The following is a 20,683-nucleotide window of genomic DNA, read 5'->3' as shown; positions in this document are numbered from 1 at the left end:
AGCGGGACAGGCAGCGGGGCAGGCCGGGGGGCAGGCAGCGGGGCAGGCCGGGCCCCGGCGGGGCAGGCCGGGCGGGGGGGCCGGGCCGGCAGCGGGGAGGCCTCGACCGGAGCCTCCCGCGCGCCGTTACCGCGGGGACGGTTGCCAGAACATGGCGGTGACGTCACTACCGGCGCTACGGCTGAGCGGCGCCAACCGAGCCGGGGCCGGCCGGCGAGGGGGCGTGGTCACCGGAGACGGGGCGGGGCCGAATTACGAGGGGGCGGGGCTTGGTCATGAGGGGGCGCGGCCCAACTGTGAGGGACCGCGACCGGCACCGGGGCCGGCACCGGGACCGGCGGATCGTGGATCGCTGCCCTCGCGACCGACTGCGACAGCGTGGAGCCCGCCGCACCGGGAGCCCTCCCGGTGTCCCCACAGCATACCCCGGGCAGTCCTTCCCGCTGCGCCCGGCGGGCCGCTGGAAAACGCAGTCCCGTCCCGTCCCGTCCCGTCCCCGCCGCGAACAGCCCGGGAATTGCGGCTGAGGCCGCTGGCGAGGTGTTGGGGCGGACACGGCACAGGGCAAGTCTCTGGTGGGGCTCCTTCACAGCACAAGTGCGAGGAGCGGCAGAAATAGGTCCGAGATTCAGCCTCTGGAGGATAAACTTGGCTCTGCGGCTCCTTCTGAGGGAGGTTGTTGTCGCATGTGTAGGAGATGTACAAACAGATTGCTGCAGTTACCCAATTAAGATTTCTGGCAGCCTTTGACAGCACAAAGGGATGTCAAGTGTGGCTGATGTACGTGTCAGGTGAACGGTTACTTAATTCCTTTGAAATGGAAAGGTGCACAGAGGATCTGTGTGGAACGGGAGCAGCCAGTCCTGGGCCCAGGCTTCATCTGGGGCAAATGGCAAATTTATGTCCTCGAGGCTGAACATCAGTTGTCAGCGTGCCTCAAAGTAGCAATAAATATGTAGTGCATAAATCTGAAATAAGGACAGCAGCTTTAAAAACACTAAACAATCCGAACCAGACTACAAATTAAACTCAAACTTGCTCATGAAATCTCTCAGTCTGCAAGTTTGTTCTCGCAGATCCTTCAAAAGCCATGCTTAGGCCTGAAATAGTTGGATTTCTATGCTATTTCAATTAGGTTCTTGGATAGTCTTAGAATCCCATGTGAGTCCCCAGATGATGGATTAAAATATGCAGTGAGTCATGTTAAATTGGTGCCAATTGAAATGCACAGGTTGTAAATCACTGCAGAATTTGACTCAGTAAGTAGCAGCCATAAATGTAATACTTTGCAATTCTAAGCACTGCGACTATCTTAGATTATCTCCTCTTTTCCTTCTGAGAAACAGAAAACGCTTCATAAAATAATTTCATAAAATTTATTGGTCTTCACAGGAAGGCTGAGAAGTGACACTGATTGGTGTCCGAGCTTTTAACTGGTTAAATGAAGTGACAAAGGGGATGGGCGGGTGCCTTGAGGTTGGGCATGAAAGCTGTGGTAGAGCCAGGAACATAATCCAAGTCTCCTGACTCCTGGATTTGAACTTTAAAACCAGATCATGTTTCCTTTGTGCTTTCAGTCCATATACTGACCTTTAGGAGTCGTATTTACCTACAAGTTCCCAGAAGAGATCTGCTTTCCCTTGTCATGCTTTCCTGGTATCAGTTACAGTTTTTTCTGATGAGTATTTTGAGCATGTAGAACACTGACCGCAGATGAGAATTTTATTTCTGATGGAGGTGCCTGTGAGTTCCCCATCACTTAATCCAAGAGAAACACTGTTTCTGTAAATACTGATACATATCCTTCCTTCCTCCGTGCTGAGGGGAGGGCAATTGCAGTGAGGATGGAGAGGGATCTGTGCTGGGTACAGTGCAAGGCTGCTGTTCTAAGATTTTCCTTTACATGAGACTATTCCAGTCCTCACACCTTCCAAGAAGGAAAGGACTGTTCACCTCTTCTCATTTCTCTGTAACATTAAAGATAAAGAAGAGGAAGAATGAAAACTTTAGAAAATGCCAGGATAAGAAGAAAAAGATGGTGAGATTGAAATCCATGAAGTCTGATTGTTCTGACTCTTGGAAAGGAGACCTCCATGACCAGACATTGTTAGAACTGGACTGACTGAACTTGTTGACGTGTTTGAAAGCTCAAGTGATTGAAGGAAGGAGCAAAATCGTACATTGGAGCCCAGTTTTGTGGGACTTTCCAACCTGGGGAAAGTGTGAGAGATCCTGTGTCATCCTCAAAGTTTTATGTTATCATGATCCTTCCTTCCATCAGTTTTGTGCTCTTCATACATGCAGCACCCAGGCTGCCCCCCTGCTGCTTGGTGTTTACAGTCTGCAGCGGTGTCTGAATACTCAAAATTACTGCCCAAAGAAAAAAATCAAGGCTTAGCTCAGTGCCTTGACCTCTTTATCACAAGAGAATCTTCATAGACATGAAAGAGATTATGAGATCTAGTGCAGCCTTGGGTAAATTACAGGAAGCAGCTGAGGTTTGTTTATGCTTAACTTGTCTTAAGTTATCTTAGTTAGGGTGATGTGGTATCTGAGTCAAGTCTTACAGAACTGAGGGCCAGTGTTCCAGTATATTTGTTGTGTAATTCTGGGGACTTTTTCCACATTCCCAAATCAGTTTGCATGGAGAGTGATACAGAATTTGAAGGAAAGTTTGACATGAGAGTTGCTGTAAGAGTTCAGCCCTACAGTTCCATCCAGTTCTCTGGATAGAATTTGTCTTTTATTTAGCTTGGGAAAGGCTTGTGGAAGCTGCTTATTGCAAAGACATCCTGCAGAGGTAACTTGTGGAAGAAAGAGAACAGAAATAAACAATCCAGAGCTCTCTGGATCTGCAGGCACATCTTCACTGCTCCCTCCTGAATTTCTCCTCCCTCCTGACTTTCTCCTCCCTTTACAGCCACTGCTGTGCAGATGCTGCCGAGCAAAAGTTGTGAGAGAGCTCGACCAGAGAGCGAAGCAAATCCGAGTGGGACGAAACCTGAGCAAATGAGAATCCTGCTCCCCTGGCAAAGAGAGATCACCTTATATGGGAACATCACGAGCAAGAGGATGAACAGTCCAGCCGGGCTGCTGAGGTCAGATCCCAAACAGAGGGAAGATGTTAGTGTGAAAACAAGAGCATTTAGGAAGAGAAAACAATAGTTCTGCTTTGCTCAAGCAATCTGACCCCTCCTGTTTGTTTGTTTCTGTTATTATAAATATTGTGCTGTATGTACACATAGGTCTGACTGTATTCTATTAAAAGTTAATTTCTTTGTGGCTATTCTAGTACCTAAATGCATCCCAAGCCTGTTTCTGGCTCCCACTTGGAGCTGTACTGTGGTGAGCTAAAGCCTAAGGAGCGATCACAGACATCTTCAAAAATTAAGCCTGTTTGTGCAGAATGTGGCCTGTTCCTGTGAGCTGAGGCATTTAAGACAATACTGACAGCCAAGAAGTCTGTCTGGTTCTGAATGTTTGTCATGTGTACAGTTGTGATTTAAAGTACTAAAGGATTGGAAGAAAAACGTTAGATCTGTGTTGAAGGGTTTGTATATTTTGTGCTTTATGTGAGTCTTCTGTTCCAAGAGAGAGGGCTCTGGTCCTTTAAGTCTGGGTCTAATGGATTCTGATCCAAATGTGTGTCTTTCAGACTCTGAGCCTGGGATTTACAGGTCCGACTTTGAGAGCTCTGCATCTTTCAAGCCCCACCTTCTGTGTGTACAGTGCCAGTGGTGGCCTCACACCTCTCCCTGCCCCCTGGACCAGATGCACACTGTTGGCTTGGAAAACAGCTGCAGCTTTGTGTGGCTCTGTGCAGCAGGAGAGGCACAGGCAAGGTATGTGCCAAGGTATTGGCTCTGCTGAGAGGACTAGTGACTTCACCACTCCTTTTTGATGCAAGACCAATCTAAGACTATGGCATCCCATGCAATGTGAGATAGGAAGCTGGAGATCTCTGTGGCTATTGATGACCCCAGAGTCTGCTTTACCACTGCCCTGTACCTTCCATGGCATCGCCAGCCCTGTGGAGTGAGTGTTGTGTGTGTCTGCCCAGCCCAGAAGAGCATTACACCTTCTTTGCACTGGTGGGAAGGGTTGGGGGTGGAGAGTCAGGCCCAGAAAGGAGGTTGGCCTGATGCTGGCTTCCATCCATTTAGCCTCAGTTGTCCCAGCATTATTCAGACTGGCAAAGTCTGGTAGTACTGAGGAGAGATGGTGCCATGGCAGCAAACAAGACCATTGATCTGGTGTTAGACCACCTTGGAAGGTGGATGTGGTTGTGGGAGCTCTGAGGTGGGAGTGTGGCATAGGATGTTATCTAACAAGGTGGGGTTGGTTGGACAGAGTTAACTCAGCTTCCTCTAGAAAACACTCACAGTTTTGTTTCTTGCCATGCTGTCTGGTTTTTTTCTTGCCTGAAAAATCCAGAATAACTCCACTGATTAGTCTCAGGTTTACACCAGCGTTTCTGAGATTAAAGCCTGCTCTGTAGAGTCTCCTGTTCAAGGTCAGATGAAATGGCGAGTCACCCCTTGCAGCAGATTCCAAGAACAATAAGATGTTTTAGGAATATGCCATAATTGATTGCCTCTAAAGGGCAAATTTTGCTCTGTGCTGCCAAGCAAGGGCTGTTCTCATTGATAAGTGTGTGCTGAACAAAGACTGCCAAGGTTCATGGAGCTGGTTTCATTCTCCTGGGAGGGCAGCAGGCCAGGACATTGCGCACACTGATCCCAATCGCCCCAAGAATCAAGTCTGCAGGAAATCCAAGTTCCCTTACTAAGGTTCTATGCCCACCTTCTCCTGCTCAGAGCTGGGTTCCCACTGCCACTTTCCAACAACATCGTTATCCCAAAGCACTGTTCTCCAGAAGGAAAAGGCTGAAATGCTGTCAAAATAGAGGATATAAATAAAGGAACATTGATCAGTTGCTTTGTATTTCAGTTCTTCAGATCCTATTTTATCCTCATCCAGAAAAGTCTGTTGTTAACCTGAATGGGTGCAAGTGCTTGTGGCTTGTTTTTCAAAGCAAAGCTTTTATATCACTTTTATGTAATGTAGCAAGTATCTTCTGAACATACAATAGTTTTTCAAACTTGACAGTGCTTTTATGAGTTAGATGAGCTGGGTGACATTCCTGTCAGCTTTAAAACAGCGGTGTCCTTCCTCCTTAACACATTCAATTCACGAGAAAGTGAAAATGTTAGGCCAAGGTTTTTGAAGCAGTCAGCATGAGGGACAAAAATAGTCACTCTGAAAAGTTAAAGCCTATGTATTTTAAGCTCTTTTAAAGAAAAACAACATGGACAGGACACTACCTTTTTTGACAGAAAAAGTCAAGTCTAGGTCCACAGCAACGCAGCATGGGGGAAAGTTTTTGGATGACATCAAGGCCTGTTGCAGATAATTGCTGTTTCCCAAATGGCATCTGAAGGGTCAGGATGTCACCTCATGTAGTCTATATCATTTAGGATGGGAAAATAGAAATTCTCTTCTTGTGTACATCGATTCACTTCTGACAAAGCCAAAAGTTGTGAAAGTGAAACCGAGGCAGAATTTGGTCCAGCTGATGTGTCTCACTCAAAAATTCTCTCAATTACTTGCAAATGTCCATCTGATTTTTACCTTGGAGTGCATTTTGTTCAAGAATGATACAAAGAAGCTGACACATTCTTATGGGCTTTTTTGGGCCTTCTGTTTTGTCCAGACAGTTGTATAGCCATTGCTCACAGACTCTGTCAGGAGAGGATGAAGTTAACAGCTCAGTAAGTACCAATGTGAAGGAAGTGGCTCACAAAAGAAACAAGATCTGGCATACAGCAGAATACACTGTACCAATGCAGGCAAGTCTTCAGGTAATGTCAGTTCAATATTCAGAATTCAGATTTTCTGCCCACTTTTACATCCTCATTTAATTTGCTCACGTTGTTGAATTAAACTTCTAGCTGAAACACTTGATCTCTCAATCTATCACCAGACCCAGATATGAAACTTCATATAAAATTGTGAAGGAAATTACTTCACCCTCAGCCCAAACAATGACAAGCACTGTTGACCCAAGCAAAGGGCTAAATAAGGATTGATGAGGTGTGGCAGGACCATGGTTTGGGTAGTTCCTTCTGCTGCTTCCTCCTATAGAAAGCTGCAACAATCTGAAATGTCAAGCTCCCTATCTTACATTTGAGGAGGACAGCTTGAAACTGTCTCTAAGTAGCCAAAAAGCCTTGAGTAAGAGCTTGTTTCTTTACAAGAATTCAAACAGGACAATGTGTGAATTATAATGCAACTGTTAAAAACCTGTGAGGTCGGGGGGGATCCTGTGGAATCCACAGAAAACCTCCCTAAGTGAAAGACATCTCTACATTTTTTTTATGTTGAAAGAAAGATACATGGACAATGTAATGAAATTTTAAGATAATCCCTCTGCCTAGGCACTTATAGATCTCATGTATGTAAATCAGCTATTTCCTTCACAGCCATACTGTTAACACTCATTATAATACCTGAATAATTGACTTCTACCAACCTGCCCTGCTGTATGATTCTGCAGTGAAGTCATAGCCTCCAGTTTGTATCATCATGCAGCTGCCATAGAAACAGCTTTGGGTGTCATGGGCTCATCCCGAATTCACTGGAGACATTTGGCTCATTAATTCAAATGTCAAGGAAAATACATCAACGTAAGAGAGCTTTAATCAGGGACTGAAATAAGAAAGTTTCCTAACGTCGGGTTTTCTTCTGCAAGGCTCTGTGGTGTGGAAGTTCTGTGTGGGTTCATTTATCACAGTGAGGTTCCTTCCACTTCCCCATGGGTAGATTGGTTGTGTGTGCTTTGTGCTGCAGGCTGGTGTTTGGGGATTCTCCTCAGACCAAAGAACAATCTCTTCATCCTCCCTACATAGATGATGAAAACCTCAATGCTGGCAATCTCAAAGAGTGAGATAAGAAAACTCTAGGAAAAAGACTCCATGGAACAATGCTGCTGTGACCCAGAGTAGGATGGAAAGGCTGCGTAGCCATCTTTTGTTGTAATCCCATGACTGTACAATATCCAAGATAAAAATGTTCTATTTCTAGTCTGTAGCGGCCAAAGGATGAAAAAAAAATTATAAAACATTTTATTTCAACTGAAATTATGGAACTGATACTCTAAGAAAGGAAATTGTAATGAATTTTAGCTCCTCTCAACCAGCTTTGAAATATATGCATAAGAAACTAGGTCAATTAGCACTTTCATTAGCTCATTTACAAGCCCGTAAGTATATATTCATATAAGTTTCTACATTTATATCTCATCTTCTCCCTAATTTGGGGGGTTCTGCAGAAATGGAGCAGTTTTTCCACTGCCAGGTCCCCTCCAGAGCCCACAATGCCTCCTACAGCTCCTTCTGCTGAGGTTTTTCAGCACTTAAGAGCAAATTCCATTCCCTTCTCATGTGGACAGAGTTATGATGTGAAAAAGGCTTTGTCCAACAACAGGAAGGCTGTAATTGTTCATACAGCATCCGGGAAAGATATGCATGAGCTTCCTGAGTTAATGAAATCGTAAGGGTTTGTTATAAAGTTTCAGCGACTGCCAATCATTTTGAAATGTCACCCTGTGTAGGTTCCTGCTGGGATGTTACAGAGGGAGTTTTGCTTTCAATTACATTGCACAGTTGACACATTTGTCTTGTTCCCTAACCTTCCTCTAACATGCCAGGAGTCGGTCACTACAGGCACCAAAAATAATGAATGAGAGGTTTGGTCCAAACCTCTGATGTATAAAGTTCTTCACAAGTTCCATTGGCAAGGGAAAAAAAAATGGAGGAATCACTAAAAATCAAAGCTGAGTGTTTATTTTCTACCAGAACAATACCAAGCTCAGAGCCCAGGAAGCTCTGCCATGTGGTTGAGATACTGAGGTAGCAATGTGGGGCTTTGGTTACACCCATGATTGTCTTTATTGACCAAATTCCTTTGAAAGGTAGATCTCATGAGCTACACAGGAGGCCTCCTTTTCCTTCCTGGTAGTTATGGCAGGAGCTGAACAAAGCCACTGTATGTTGGCAAGAAGGTTCTCTTATTTTGCATTGTTCATTTCTGCCTGAGGGAGGGCACTGTTGTTGGATTAGCTGGGTGAAGGACTGGTGTTTATAACACGTTTTTCAGAAGAGCTTTGGATAAGGTTCCAGATGCTCCCCAGTAGATAATGATCAAGAGTTTCCCATTATAGGTTCATTCATTTTTAGTTCTTTAAAAATTAACACACATAATGAATATCTTTCCTATTATACAGTGAAGCTAATCAGTGACTTTCATGCCCAGGTAGCACCCACAAAGGTTGATTTGGTTTGCAATTAAGTCTCATTAGTTAACTTGGTTTAGAAGACACGAGAAGTCCCTCATGGAAGCTGCACATCATCCAGCAGCTAATGTGCTGCTTGTCATCACAGATCTCTGGTGCAGAAGCATTGCTCAAAATACAATGATAGGAAAAATATTTCCTGCTTAGGAGCACTCTCCTTTACAAGGATGACTGCTTGGAGGACTGGGTTTCCCCCTTGGAATGGCTGTCTTGGTGGAAGTTCAAATACTCCTGATCAAGCTTATGGCTCATTCTTACCCTTTTAGTAGCTGTGCAGCTCTGGTGTAAATGACCACGTGTCTGTGGGGACCAGCAGTGAAACCACCAATTCATGGGGCAGAAATCAGCAGGGGTCAAATGGTGTAAATTCTTAGTACTATTCTATAGCAAGATTTATATCAGAAGCCTCCTGAGTTCATATTTCAGCTGTAATCAGAGACTCAGGTTAGGCTTGGCCCACACAAACAAGTACAATAAAGAGAGAACAATTGATACCCAAAACTAAGAAATCCACCCATATCTTTGTTGCTCTCCCGAGCCACCTAACTCCCTGTTATTCTTAGCAACATATTCCTCCCACTGACAGCTTTCCAGGTAATAATATAGTGGCATAACATTAACTGATGTATTTAAGCAAAAGAAGTTAGTTGATTTGATGTTTCTTTTTTGGCCTGCAGTTCTGAGGAGTTCTGAAGATTTCACTGTGCCAATAAGCACAACATTCACTTCCCGAAATTTAATTACACCACGTAAGTGCAAACATTCCTCAATGCTTTCTGAAGAATAAGTAGTAGTGCTCTGAAAAAATTGTGTAAATTGGCATTATTTACTCAAAAAGGCTGTGCATTCAGGACTGTATCTGCCTGAGTGAAAAATAAAAAGTTTCTATAATTTTTTTGTCTTATTAGTCCTTCAGAAAACAAGGGAAATAAGGAAAGCTTGGGAACACAGCCTCCCAGCATAACTATTTCTCCCATGCACAGGTCAACAGAATTGCTTAGTCAGCTATACTGGTTTATATTAGGATAAAATCACTATAGCACAAACAGATGTGTGATTCAAATTATAAGGTGAAAGTATTTAGTTTACACAGGTAAAATTTTGCTGGCGGTAATATCCAAAGAGTAAAGAATTCATCTGAATTCCCAGATCCCTGTAAGGGACATATAAATCTGGAAGCTACAAACCAAAAAATTCATATGTTTACAAACTGAGCAGATGTAACACAGGTTCTAGACAGAGATAAGACAACTCTGAACAGGTCAGCTCTGAGCACAAAGCTGCCACAGAGAAGGCTTCTATACCACCAAGAGCAGATGGGAATTAATCTCTACCCTGGGGCTAGAAAAACCTCTGAACCTGGAAAGAGTTAGGAAAACTCTCAAATAAAACCTGACTGACCTGCAGGCTAAAAGCTGGCCCATAAAACATATCCCTGGAACCATTCAACACAGAAAAAAAGGGCATTTCATGTCTGTGCAAGCAAGGAGATAGAAGAGCATATCACAATGTGATGTATGGAGTGACTCACGGCCTTCAGAGAATACAAATCATATAATGGTGAATGGGAAGCAAGTACTTGCATGATCTCAGGAGCTCTCATTAAACCACTCAGAGTCTCCCAAACTTAGCTTGCAGTAGGATGTGCAGGAGAGAATGGAATAAATTAAAAGCTTGCTCTGGACCAGTTTGTAGGCATCAAGATGGCAAAGCAGAGCAACAGGGACTGAACCCAAAGAGAAAGGGGGAAAATTAGTTTTTCTTTATATGTCTCTATCTTCTGAATACCTGGAGATGGTAGCAAGCAGAAGGCTGAGCTGCTGGGTTTTACACCAGATGTATTCTCTTAAACAGTTTCCTCTTTTGGTACTTAACAGGCAACCAACTGTAGAACAAATTTTGAATAGCAATGACAGTGGGATCTGTGCATGTCTGCCACTCCTGGAACTGACCCTTCAGCTAAGCAAATTCCTATTCAAATTATTTATTTAAATGAAGGAGAACAGGACTTAGAGATCACTCAAGTAAACCAGTCAAGAGCAATACAGCCCTTTGAGTCCTGACAGCATGTCTGAGACAGAAGGCATATGGGTGTTGTTAATCAGAGCTTGGATATTAGTACCATGGTGTAGTAGGTCTTTCAGTTTAATGATTTTTGTCTGCACTGCCAGCTTTACATTGTCACACTTAAAGGATCTCTTTGTTCCATGCTCTGTGACTGCTTATTGATCCATAAGGTGATGTGAGTTGTGCATGAGGAAAGTCAAGTTTTTGAGAGACACTGGAAGTCAGTTAAAGCTCCCATGACTCTTGCCACTCTCTACTGATCAGAGAATGGAAAATGCTGATATCCAGAATGCTGAAGTGTGCTCAGGAGTTAAGAGCTGGTCTAGAATAACATGATTTTAAAGCTGTCAGAACATGGGCACTCTGTGACCAGAGGATGTATTTTCTTGAGTCAACTAAAAATTGCTGCTTTCCTCTGGTGGGCACGTGCCCGCGGGAGTGCGTTGGTGTTGAAACAACTCATGAGGTGTTGATTTGGTTCTGCTGGGGTGGGCAATGGCAACACAGAAAAACAGTCCTCCTCCAGATCTGCTGATCCATCATCATTATCCCCATTGTGCTGTGTCAAGTGCAGAACCCAATGGTGAGGATCCCTGTTGAAAATTCTCTCTGTGGTTGGATGAAGCAGCAAATGCTGTTTTCTTTGATTTATGCTGGGAATTGTTGCAGAGCCACCCTGTGAAATTTTGTGCTGCTGGCAAGCTGCTGCACCAGTTAGTCCAATGAGAACCATGAAAATGAAGAATCTGAGCTGATGTGTACCAGTGAGTCCAAAGAGAACCATGAAAATGAAGAATCTGAGCCAATGTGTACTGGTGAGTCCAATGAGAACCATCATAATGAAGAATATGAGCTTGGGCTAACCCTTAGACAAAGAGCTTGTTCCCCAGACTGCCAAAAGTGGTGCTGCTGTGGCAAACACCAGCCAACTCAGAAGCACCATGAGCAGCTCTTGCTGAAGGAAAAAAGGGCAGTGTGTCATAACCTGAACTGGTTTCAGCACCTGGTGCTGTCTGATCGCACCTTGAAGAAAGCCAGGACTCACCTCAAAGCATGGCCCTGAAGGAAGGAAGCCCAAAAGATATATCACCTAAAAAAATGTGGTGCTGAGCATTTTTCTGCCCCAGCCTTGTCAGCTTTCTGCAGCCCTGGATCAAGAGGCTCTAGAAAGAAGCCACTGAACAAGTTTCATAACTCACCATTGGAGGCCTCATGGTCAAACCAGATCAAACATGCTCATTTTAGACAATTTCAGTGACAACAAGCATTTTCTGAAAAGCCCAGCTGGTTCTTTTTGTATTGTTCTTTTTAGCTTGAACCAAGGAATTACAATGAAAAGTACTTTTACCATATTTGTGTAATATTTTTGGGCATTTCATTCATACTCATTGGAATTGTAATGTGGGACTTTGGCCTCCTGTTTGCTCTTAGCTTCAAGCAGGCCTTGCCTCCTACACCTCCCCCTGAACTTGTGTGAGTAGCTTTGTGCTATGATGTGTAAGGCCAGAGTACAGCCAAGGAGCAGCAAATTCAGGGTAAATTAATCTGTGCTCCAACACATTGTCTGTTCTCCATTTCTGTTATATTTAGACACGTTCTATTTTTGTAGAAACAAGGTGAGAAGGATTGTAACAGGTATGTTCTGCACTCCTTTCAACGAAGCTTTGTCCTTTCTGAGCTAACCCAGCAGCTTGCCATTTCCATTTCCTACATACATTTTAAGATATATTGCTGGCAGATTATGCTGATTGTATTTATATCACCAACCGAAAAATGCATTAATTGTGTTCATATTCATATTGCCTCATCTTAATATCTAGAGTGGGAAAATATTACCATAGGCATTAATGCATTTCTGTTCTATCATATGAACCAATTCTCCTTTTGAAAATTACACTGAATATTCACCCATATTCCTATCCTTTCCCCACTTTTTTGGGTCCTTTCTGTTTTGACTGTTTTTGCAAAAATTAAAGCATTTTACTAATATATAGCTGAACTAAAGGGTCTTAATAGTTTTGTACTGTCTGAAATTCCCACTGCCACTTTGTCAATTCAGTTCATGTCTTCCTGATTATTTACCTGCTCGTATGAGGGTTATGATGATGTTTCTGCAATTAGGATAGTGTTGGGTATCTCAGGAGGTGGAGGGTACATGAACTAGGTGGCAGATCCCTGCTTTTATAGCGAAGATTAATTCTGAAAGAGGATAAATAAACAATTTGGTCATTGTGGATGGGAAGGTGAGAGTGCCTGCTCCTTGAACTGACTTGAGCTGTGCCAGGGTAGGTTTAGGTTGGACGTTAGGAATAATTAGGAAGAATTTCTTCCCAGAAAGGGTGATTAGATATTTCAACGGGCTGCCCAGGGAGGCGTTGGAGTCACCGAGCCTGGAGATGTTTAAGACTGGCGTGGCACTCGGTGCCCGGGTCTAGTTGACAACGTGGTGTTTGGTCACAGGTTGGCCTCGACGATCTCAGAGGTGTTTTCCAACCTAATGGGTTCTGTGATTCTGTGAAAAAAGCCGTGGAAAGTCCGTGGCCGGCGGAGCCGCTGCCTCCGCTGGCCTCGGGCAGAGCACCCGCTCTGCGCCCCGGGGCTGCGGGAGCGCGCGGCGGGCGGCTCGGGGCGCTGTGGGGCTGCGGCCCGGCCCGGGACGGCTCCGGCCCGGCCGCCCTCCCTTCCCGGCTGCCGCCATGGCGTTGTGCGGGGCTTTCCACAGCTTCCTCTTCGAGTACGACACCCCGCGCATCGTGCTGATCCGAAGCCGCAAAGTGGGGCTCGTAAACCGCGGGGTGCAGCTCGGCATCCTCGCCTATGTGATCGGGTGAGCTGGCGGCGGAGCCGCGGGTGTCCCGGAGCGGCCGCCCTGAGGGGAAGCGGGCGGCGGGGCTGAGGCGGGAGCCGCCCCTCCTTCAGGGGCCCTCAGGGGCCGCGGGACCGATTCCGTCAGGGCGGCGCGGGCCGGGCTGGGCCGGCGCGGGCCGAGGGGCTGAGGGGAGCCCGGAGCTCACCGAACGTGGTGGCACTGCGTAACTGGGCAGTCTTAGCTGGGATTGTGGGGCTGCAGACAGGACAGAATCACAGGATATTCTGAGTTGGAAAGGACCCGGCAAGGATCAAGTCCAGCTTTTAAGAGAATGGCCCAAGGGCCCCTCAGGAGCGGGACCGTCTCAGGAGGTGATTGTCGTTCACCCAGCAGGGCTGGCCGTAAAAGGAAATTAGACCCTGCAAACCAGTCTGAAAATAAAAAATATCCCCCCAGAAATCAGACAGGAGATTGCCAGTCTGGCGACCCTTTTGTAAGGAAACGCTGTGAAACTCTCTAGGCTGGCCCTTTCAGGTGACATATGGAAGGAGAAATTTCAACCACCAGAGCTTGTTTATGGTGTTTATCTGTTGTTTCTTGCAATCCTTCTCTTTCAGGTGGGTTTTTCTGTGGGAAAAGGGCTACCAGGAAACAGACTCCGTGGTCAGTTCTGTAACCACAAAGGTGAAAGGAGTAACACTGACAAACACATCCACCTTGGGAACCAGGATCTGGGATGTAGCTGACTATGTCATCCCTCCCCAGGTACCAATCGCTTTCACATGCGGAGAGGAGGTTACCTAAAAAATAGCTACTGCTTTGCTAAGGTCCACTGAGGGCTGGAGCAGCTTTTGCTCCAGTGTGGCCATGATATGAGAGAATGAAGAAGCTTGCTTTGTTGCAAATCATGCTGAGCACCTGTTCTGGGGAAGCTTGTTTCAAGAAAAGTGTGTCTGTGTGTGTGCTTGTGTAGAATCATAGAATGGTTTGGGTTTGGAAGCAACCAAGATAATCTTGTTCCACCCTCCTGCTGTGGGCAGGGACACCTTCCATTATCCCAGGTTACTCCAAGGCCTGTCCAACCTGGACTTGAACCCTTCCAGGGATGAGACAGCCACAGCTTGTCTGGGCAACCTGTGCCAGGGCCTCTCCACACTCAAAGTGAAGAATTCCTAATACCTAATTCTAAATCTCTCCTCTTTTAGTTTAAAACTGGTCCCTCTTATCCTATCACTATCTGCCTGTGTAAAAACTCCCCCTCCCTCCTTTTTATAACCCCCCTTTGGGTACTCGAATGGGCTCTAAGGTCTCCTTGGAGCCTTTGCTTCTCTGAGGGTGCACTGATCCCACTGTCCATGGTGCCCACAAAGACTTGCAACAGCCCCAGCCAGTCCTGGCAGAGGAGGAAGAACTTTGCAGGTATCAGGAAGAAGCTGCAACAATAACCACATGTCGTCTTATTGCTTTCTAAAGAAAACAACCCCAAGTTAAATTGTTGGCAGAAGCCACAGGAATAGCCTGCAAGTCACCTGATCCAGAACTGAACAGGAAGGATTGCTGTAGTTACTGATTGACTGTATCTGTGGGAATCTGTGCTGTGTGGGCCATATGTGGTGGTCTTAAGGCTGAGCAGGCAGAGCCAAGCTGCTGGTCATGGGTCCCTCTGTCTGCATGACATGCAGTGCAGAAAAAAAGACAAATTTAGCCAGATTTTGGCTGAGTGGTCACATTTGCTTATCAGTGGAGCAGAAGCAAATGACAGATCTGGAATCATACAGATCTGAAAGTAGTGAAAGTAAAGTAATGAAAATAGTGCTCCCTGAAGAAACAGGACCAGGCAAATTCCTAACTGATATATTGCAAAAAGAAGGAGTGGGAGTTGTGCTCGGACTTGCAGCTGGAGCTCTATTTCTGCGCCTGCCTTACGACTCCCCTGAGGAGCTGTGTGATCTGTTTTCATAATGTGAATGAGGAACTTTGGGCTGAGTGGGAGGACAGAAAGAGTTGCCAGTCCCTCCCACAGTCCTTCCTCTGGCTAAACACAGCAGCACCAGGCGATACACATAGGAATCTGCTCCTTTATTGCTGCACCAGCACTGTCCAGAGCAAGTCCCCTCTGCTGGGCCACCTGGGCTCTGTCAACAAAGATGTTTGGTGCAGTGCCTTGGATGCTCTTTGCAGACTGTCGCTCTTAAGTTTCCTTCTTGTTTTGCATGCTCAGGGTGAGAACACCGTGTTTGTCATGACCAATGTGATACTCACACTGAACCAGAGCCAAGGCCACTGCCCAGAGGTAGGTGCAGGATCTGCTTTAATCCTGCCTTGTGTGGGTGGGAGGGCAGGGGAGACGGCTTGCAGAGTTTTATGTAATATTGTTCCTCTCCAGCTCCCAGACGATCAAACAGAGTGCACGGTGAACAACAACTGTGTTCCAGGATACGTCAGCACCCACAGCAGTGGTAAGAACCTGCTGCAAAGACTCCTTTCAGTCTGGGTTCTGGTACCTCTGTGCTGTGCCTTCCCTGCTGTGAAGGAAGCAGCATTTCACTTCAGTCTCCTTGTTCTCATTCTCTCACATGTAAGAGAACTGAAAGGGAAGCTCAGATTTTTCTTCTGGTGGACTTAGACCAGATGGACTTACTCTGTTTTGGGTGGATGCTGGGTAGATGTGGACTTTGGTGAGTTAGAAAACAGTGTGAGGCTTTTTCATAGCCTTTAGTCCCTGAAGCAGTATTTCACATGGATGAGAATTTGACTCAGGAAAAGCACCTGATTCTTCTTTCTCTGAAATGAAACTTGCAATAGAAGATAATGTGGGTTTTGGTAGTGGCACTTCACCTCTGGGAAAATTACTTTCACCATATGGAATGAGGGGATGTCACAGGTCAAATATTGCCTGGTTTTGCTCAGTAGTACCTCCATGCACATGTCTTTCCAGGCATCCAGACTGGGAAGTGTATTCCATACAACAGCAGCATTAACACCTGTGAAGTCTTTGCATGGTGCCCCTTGGAGGATGACAGTCACATACCCAAGTGAGTGCTCTCTCTTCCTACTCCACGGTGCCCCTCCTGAGAGCGGGCTGGTGGTACACAGCTGATGCTTCTCCCAGTGAGATGCTGTTGGGAAGAGCTGAAGAGGTGAGCACCAAGGACTCTGCAGAGTCCTGTTTGTGAAAACATGTTGTATTTACTTACTTTCCCTATTGTTTTATAGGCCAGCGTTCCTGCGAGAAGCTGAGAACTTCACCCTTCTGGTGAAGAACAACATTTGGTACCGCAAGTTCAACTTCAGCAAGTAAATAGTGAGAGGGTTATCACACTGTCTGGTCTCATGGGCAGCAAAGGGGATGCAACAACTCTTCTCTTTCTGTTCTCCTGTAGGCGAAACATCCTCCCCACTATCAACTCCACCTACCTCAAGAACTGCATCTACGATGCCCAGACAGATCCCTTCTGCCCTATCTTCCGTTTAGGGAAAATAGTTGAAGCTGCAGGGCAGGACTTCCAGGAAATGGCTGTGGAGGTATTTAGCAGACCCTTCTCTTGGGCTTCAGCTGTTTTTAGAGGAGGAGTGGTAGGTGTTTGCCCCCTCTGCTTCGTGGCATAAGCCACAGAACACAGATCAGCTGCAGGATGGAGAGTGCTCTGGCCAGAGGGACTGGAGTCAGTGCTACATAAATCATTGGCCTTGCTTTGTTTGGGTGAGGTTATGTGCAAGGTTCTGTAGCAGCAGAAAAGAGTGTTGGACTGAGCCTGGGATTAGAGCCAGTAAATCAGGGTCCTAGTCAGCAGAGAGCCTAGTGCTGGGCTGGCCCATCACCTCTCCTCCACTTGGCAGGGTGGAGTCATGGCACTGCAGATCAACTGGGACTGCAACCTGGACAGAGCCGCTTCCCACTGTGTGCCAAAATATTCCTTCCGGCGCCTCGACAACAAGGATTCTGCCCACACCGTCTCACCTGGCTACAACTTCAGGTAATGTGGCTGTGGAGGGCACCTGATGTCCCTGCAGCTCCATCTGCCACTGGCAGTTGTGGTAGTTTTGGGCTTTCAATGGTGCTTGGAGAGCACCAAAAGAAAACCTGGAGAGCTTTTCTGATGCTGTAAGACAGAGCAGGTGGGATCCTCACTGTGCGCAAACCACAGCAGGGTGGGGAGGTCAGTGAAGCTCCACTGATTGCGTCAGAGTGCCTGAGTCATGTTTCCATCAGCTTTTGGGTGGCTGTTTGGGCAATGGGGTGGCAATGGGACAACTGACTGTTTCAATGGGACAATTGACTGTTTCAAGGTGTGCTGATAGGGCAGAATTTGAGGGGACTGAGGTGGGGTTGGGAGACCAAAGCATCTCCTGCACTCTGCTTGGGGGAAAAACTAACCTGTAAAAGTGGTTCTGTCAGTTTAAGACCATATCTGCACCAGGAGTGTCCTGGCATACACCACCACATACACATTCTGGCCAGTACAGCTAAGTCCAGCACTTCCAGTAAAACACCAGCACAGAGCCAGCAGATGGTTGCATCCAGACTCAGACTGTAATAATATGGATTTGCCACCTTGCCAAGGATTCCTGCTCGCGAGGAAACACGGCTCAGGGCTGTTTTGTTTTTAGAATCACAAAATCTTGCTTAGCACAGAGGATCTTTTGGTGAAACTTGGATAAATTTGCTGTGGAGCTGTGCAGAGCACTAATGTGTGTTTGGGAGGTGCCAGGCTTGCAGGTATTGGGGTGTCAGGGTCGTCTGGAGGATATCACAGCTGGATCTGAAGTGCTCTTGCTTATTCCAGACCGTGGTACAGCCCCTTACCAATCCTTCCTCTTTTCTTCCACCCTCTTCTCTGCTTCCTCCTGGCTTAGTCAACCACGTGGTGGAGTAAGTCTGATCTCACTTATTTGTTCTCGTTCCTTTTCCCTGTTGATTGCCTGCGGGTGACCCAGTGCGGGACACGGAGCAGCCTTTGTGTGCCCGGCCGAGCCGCGCGGGTGCTCACGGCCCTGCCCTCTCGCGGCTGCCTGGTCCCCTGCAGCCGCCTGCCCACCTCTCTCACCTAGCTGAATTTCTTCCTCTTTGTCCTTCTGCTCCCCTGCTAAAGCTGTTTTCTCTCCTTCCTATGCTTTGCAAGTTTCCTGATTTTATGGTGCTCACTGTTGTCTTGAATTCACCTGGTTTGGGCTTTTTTCCTATATGAGCTTGCCTGCATGAAATCTCCATCACCTGGGGCTTGTGTCTGAAGTACCAATGTTCAGCCCATCCTCTTGGGATGGGGAACACACCTGGATGTTGCATGATCACATAAGCAACCTCAGAATTTCCAGCTAAGCTCTGACCTATCTTTTCTGCAGGTTTGCAAAATACTACAAGAATAGTGATGGCACTGAATCACGGACACTTGTCAAAGCTTATGGCATCCGCTTTGATATCATAGTGTTTGGAAAGGTAGGGTGACAGCTGCTGGAGGTCTTGTAGTGAGGGCTTTCAGAGATGCTGAAAAGCATACTCAGCCTTGTAACTGTCTTCTAGGCAGGAAAATTTGATGTAATTCCTACCATGATTAACATCGGCTCTGGCTTAGCACTGTTTGGTGTGGTAAGTGACACTGTCTGCACTTGGGCTCGACTCTGGATTAGTGCCTCAGTTCTGAGGATCACTGTCTTAAACTCTTTCAATCTCCACTAGGCAACAGTGCTGTGTGACATTGTTGTTCTGTATTGCATGAAGAAGAGATACTACTATCGGGAGAAGAAATACAAATATGTGGAGGATCATGAACTGGTAAGCATCAACAAAGGCAGGGTAAAGGCAAAATTGCTTCCTCCTCTGACTCCACAGCGATTCTGAAACAGGATGTAGAAAGTCCATATCAAATGGGGATTTTGAACCACAGTTCTAAGGAAACTTTGTCTTTGTCAGAGAAGCTAATTTTTACCTCAAAGCTGTTGCAGGGAAGAGCACTAGAAACAAATATTGTCATGTTTCCTGGGCAACCACTCTTGGAGAGGAAAATATATGTTCAAGAACTTGTTGTGCACCTACTGCACCTCCTTTTTGGGTTGCAGTCGTTGGCATTTGCCTTCTAAGAGCTGTAGGGAACAGCTGTTCCCATCAAATCCTTCCTTCTTGGCTTTTGGGGTTCCTGCAGCTGTGAAAAAACCCATTCAATGGGTTGGTATTTTCTGAGACCAGTGTGCTGACAGCCACAGTTACAGCTCCCTCCAGGGTCCAAATGATCTGTTTGGTCAGTAGGATTCAAAATTGGTTGCTTGACTAGTGCTGAGGGCAGAGCTCAGCCCTACAGCCCTGTGCTTGGTGGGAAGTGTGGCTGCAGAGGGCAGATTTCTCAATCAAAACACCTTGTGCCACTGGAAAAGTAAAGTCTGAGTAAGGGGAAGTAGCTTGCCTGTGCAAAGGATTTTATGTGATTGGAAGCGGGAGTAAGAAGAGTTTCTGGCAGAGAACTGTGAGCTCTGATCCTTGCAGGGAGTTGGTGAGACATACGGAACAAACTCCTGAGCTCCTGATGCTGCAGGACCAACTGCTGCTCTAAACCGCTGCTGGGAACATTTCTTGACCATGCCATGAGACCACCCCCCTCTTTGCTGGAAGGAAGGGGGGAACGAAACTGAGAAAAGGACCATCTTCACTACTCTTTACTACTTGGGGGCCAGCCCCAGGGAGAGGAACTGGGTCTGCTCCTTGTCTGCTGTCTTTCCAGGTTAATTGCACTAAGCACAGAGGGGAAATTGTGCTTTATGCTAGACCTCTGCACTGGCCAAGCCTGGGACAGGGACAGCTCTGGCATCATCATTTTTCCAGTCCTCTACCCCTGAGCTCACTGGTAACAGAGGGCACAGGACAACAGGCACAGATTCTTCCTTAGAGTGAACATGGCCACTGCCAGGAGGTGCCTAACCTTGGGACAGCAGCTCCTTGCTGTTGTCATTTTTCTTTCCCTGAAGGATTGTGAAGCTTAGCTAAGCCTGTACCTACTATTTAATTGGGTCTCCAAATTCCAGTGGCCACAGACCAAGATAAAGCAGTGTCTGGCTCCATTGTGCTGTGATAAATGGCTTACTGGTTACAGAACTTCTTTTCTGTTTTGTCTAGTTTTTATGCTATTACTTTAAAATTTACTTGAATAAAATACAGCCTTCCTTCTTGAAGTTCTGCAACCTGGGTTTTGATTGTTCGTTTCTCCCCACACACCAAGTGTTAGTGGTGGGCTGTCAAAGCCAGGGCTCTGTGGGCTTTGCCTCTTGATTCTTTCTGGAGAAGTGCTGCTGCAACTACAGCTGCTCTGCCTTGGTTCTCCTGACACCTTGTCCATGTCTGTTGCCTTAAACCCTCTCCAAGGGAGAAGACTTGTAAGTCAGAGGCCAAGGTCTTACGGTCTTTATCTGAATGCTGGTACCAACTGCTTGGAAGAACAGATCTGTTACTCCCTGGCACACCTCTC

The 20,683-nt window shown here is 46.3% G+C and overlaps 1 protein-coding gene and 1 long non-coding RNA gene across 5 annotated transcripts; both read left to right on the top strand.

Moving 5' to 3' along the window:
- The first annotated feature begins 306 nt into the window (after nt 1-306).
- Nucleotides 307-5,962, top strand: LOC121667834. 2 transcript variants are annotated; one of them, XR_006017164.1, is made up of 4 exons: nt 307-780; nt 2,921-3,098; nt 3,656-3,842; nt 5,714-5,962. It is a non-coding gene; the product is annotated as an uncharacterized LOC121667834 (long non-coding RNA). The 2 variants fall into 2 exon arrangements; XR_006017163.1 differs by having other exon boundaries at nt 2,921-3,842.
- A 7,076-nt stretch (nt 5,963-13,038) lies between these two features.
- Nucleotides 13,039-20,390, top strand: P2RX4 (purinergic receptor P2X 4). 3 transcript variants are annotated; one of them, XM_042034832.1, is made up of 12 exons: nt 13,040-13,247; nt 13,847-13,994; nt 15,451-15,522; nt 15,616-15,688; nt 16,168-16,264; nt 16,446-16,526; nt 16,613-16,754; nt 17,070-17,206; nt 18,573-18,666; nt 18,751-18,816; nt 18,907-19,002; nt 19,708-20,390. In XM_042034832.1, exons 1-12 carry the CDS (start codon nt 13,117-13,119, stop codon nt 19,738-19,740), a joined length of 1,170 nt encoding a protein of 389 aa, XP_041890766.1. In that variant the 5' UTR covers nt 13,040-13,116; the 3' UTR covers nt 19,741-20,390. The 3 variants fall into 3 exon arrangements, with proteins under 3 accessions (XP_041890767.1, XP_041890768.1, XP_041890766.1); XM_042034833.1 differs by lacking the exons at nt 18,573-18,666; nt 18,751-18,816; nt 18,907-19,002; nt 19,708-20,390 and adding an exon at nt 18,087-18,566 and having other exon boundaries at nt 13,039-13,247; XM_042034834.1 differs by lacking the exons at nt 18,573-18,666; nt 18,751-18,816; nt 18,907-19,002; nt 19,708-20,390 and adding an exon at nt 18,017-18,099 and having other exon boundaries at nt 13,039-13,247.
- Nucleotides 20,391-20,683: the final 293 nt, after the last annotated feature.

This window comes from Corvus kubaryi, unplaced genomic scaffold, assembly GCF_017639235.1.
Source record: "Corvus kubaryi isolate FWS band 111438036 unplaced genomic scaffold, C.kubaryi_AGA036_p1.0 37382, whole genome shotgun sequence".
Lineage (NCBI taxonomy): Eukaryota > Metazoa > Chordata > Aves > Passeriformes > Corvidae > Corvus > Corvus kubaryi.
This window is presented reverse-complemented; position numbering and strand designations above follow the sequence as displayed.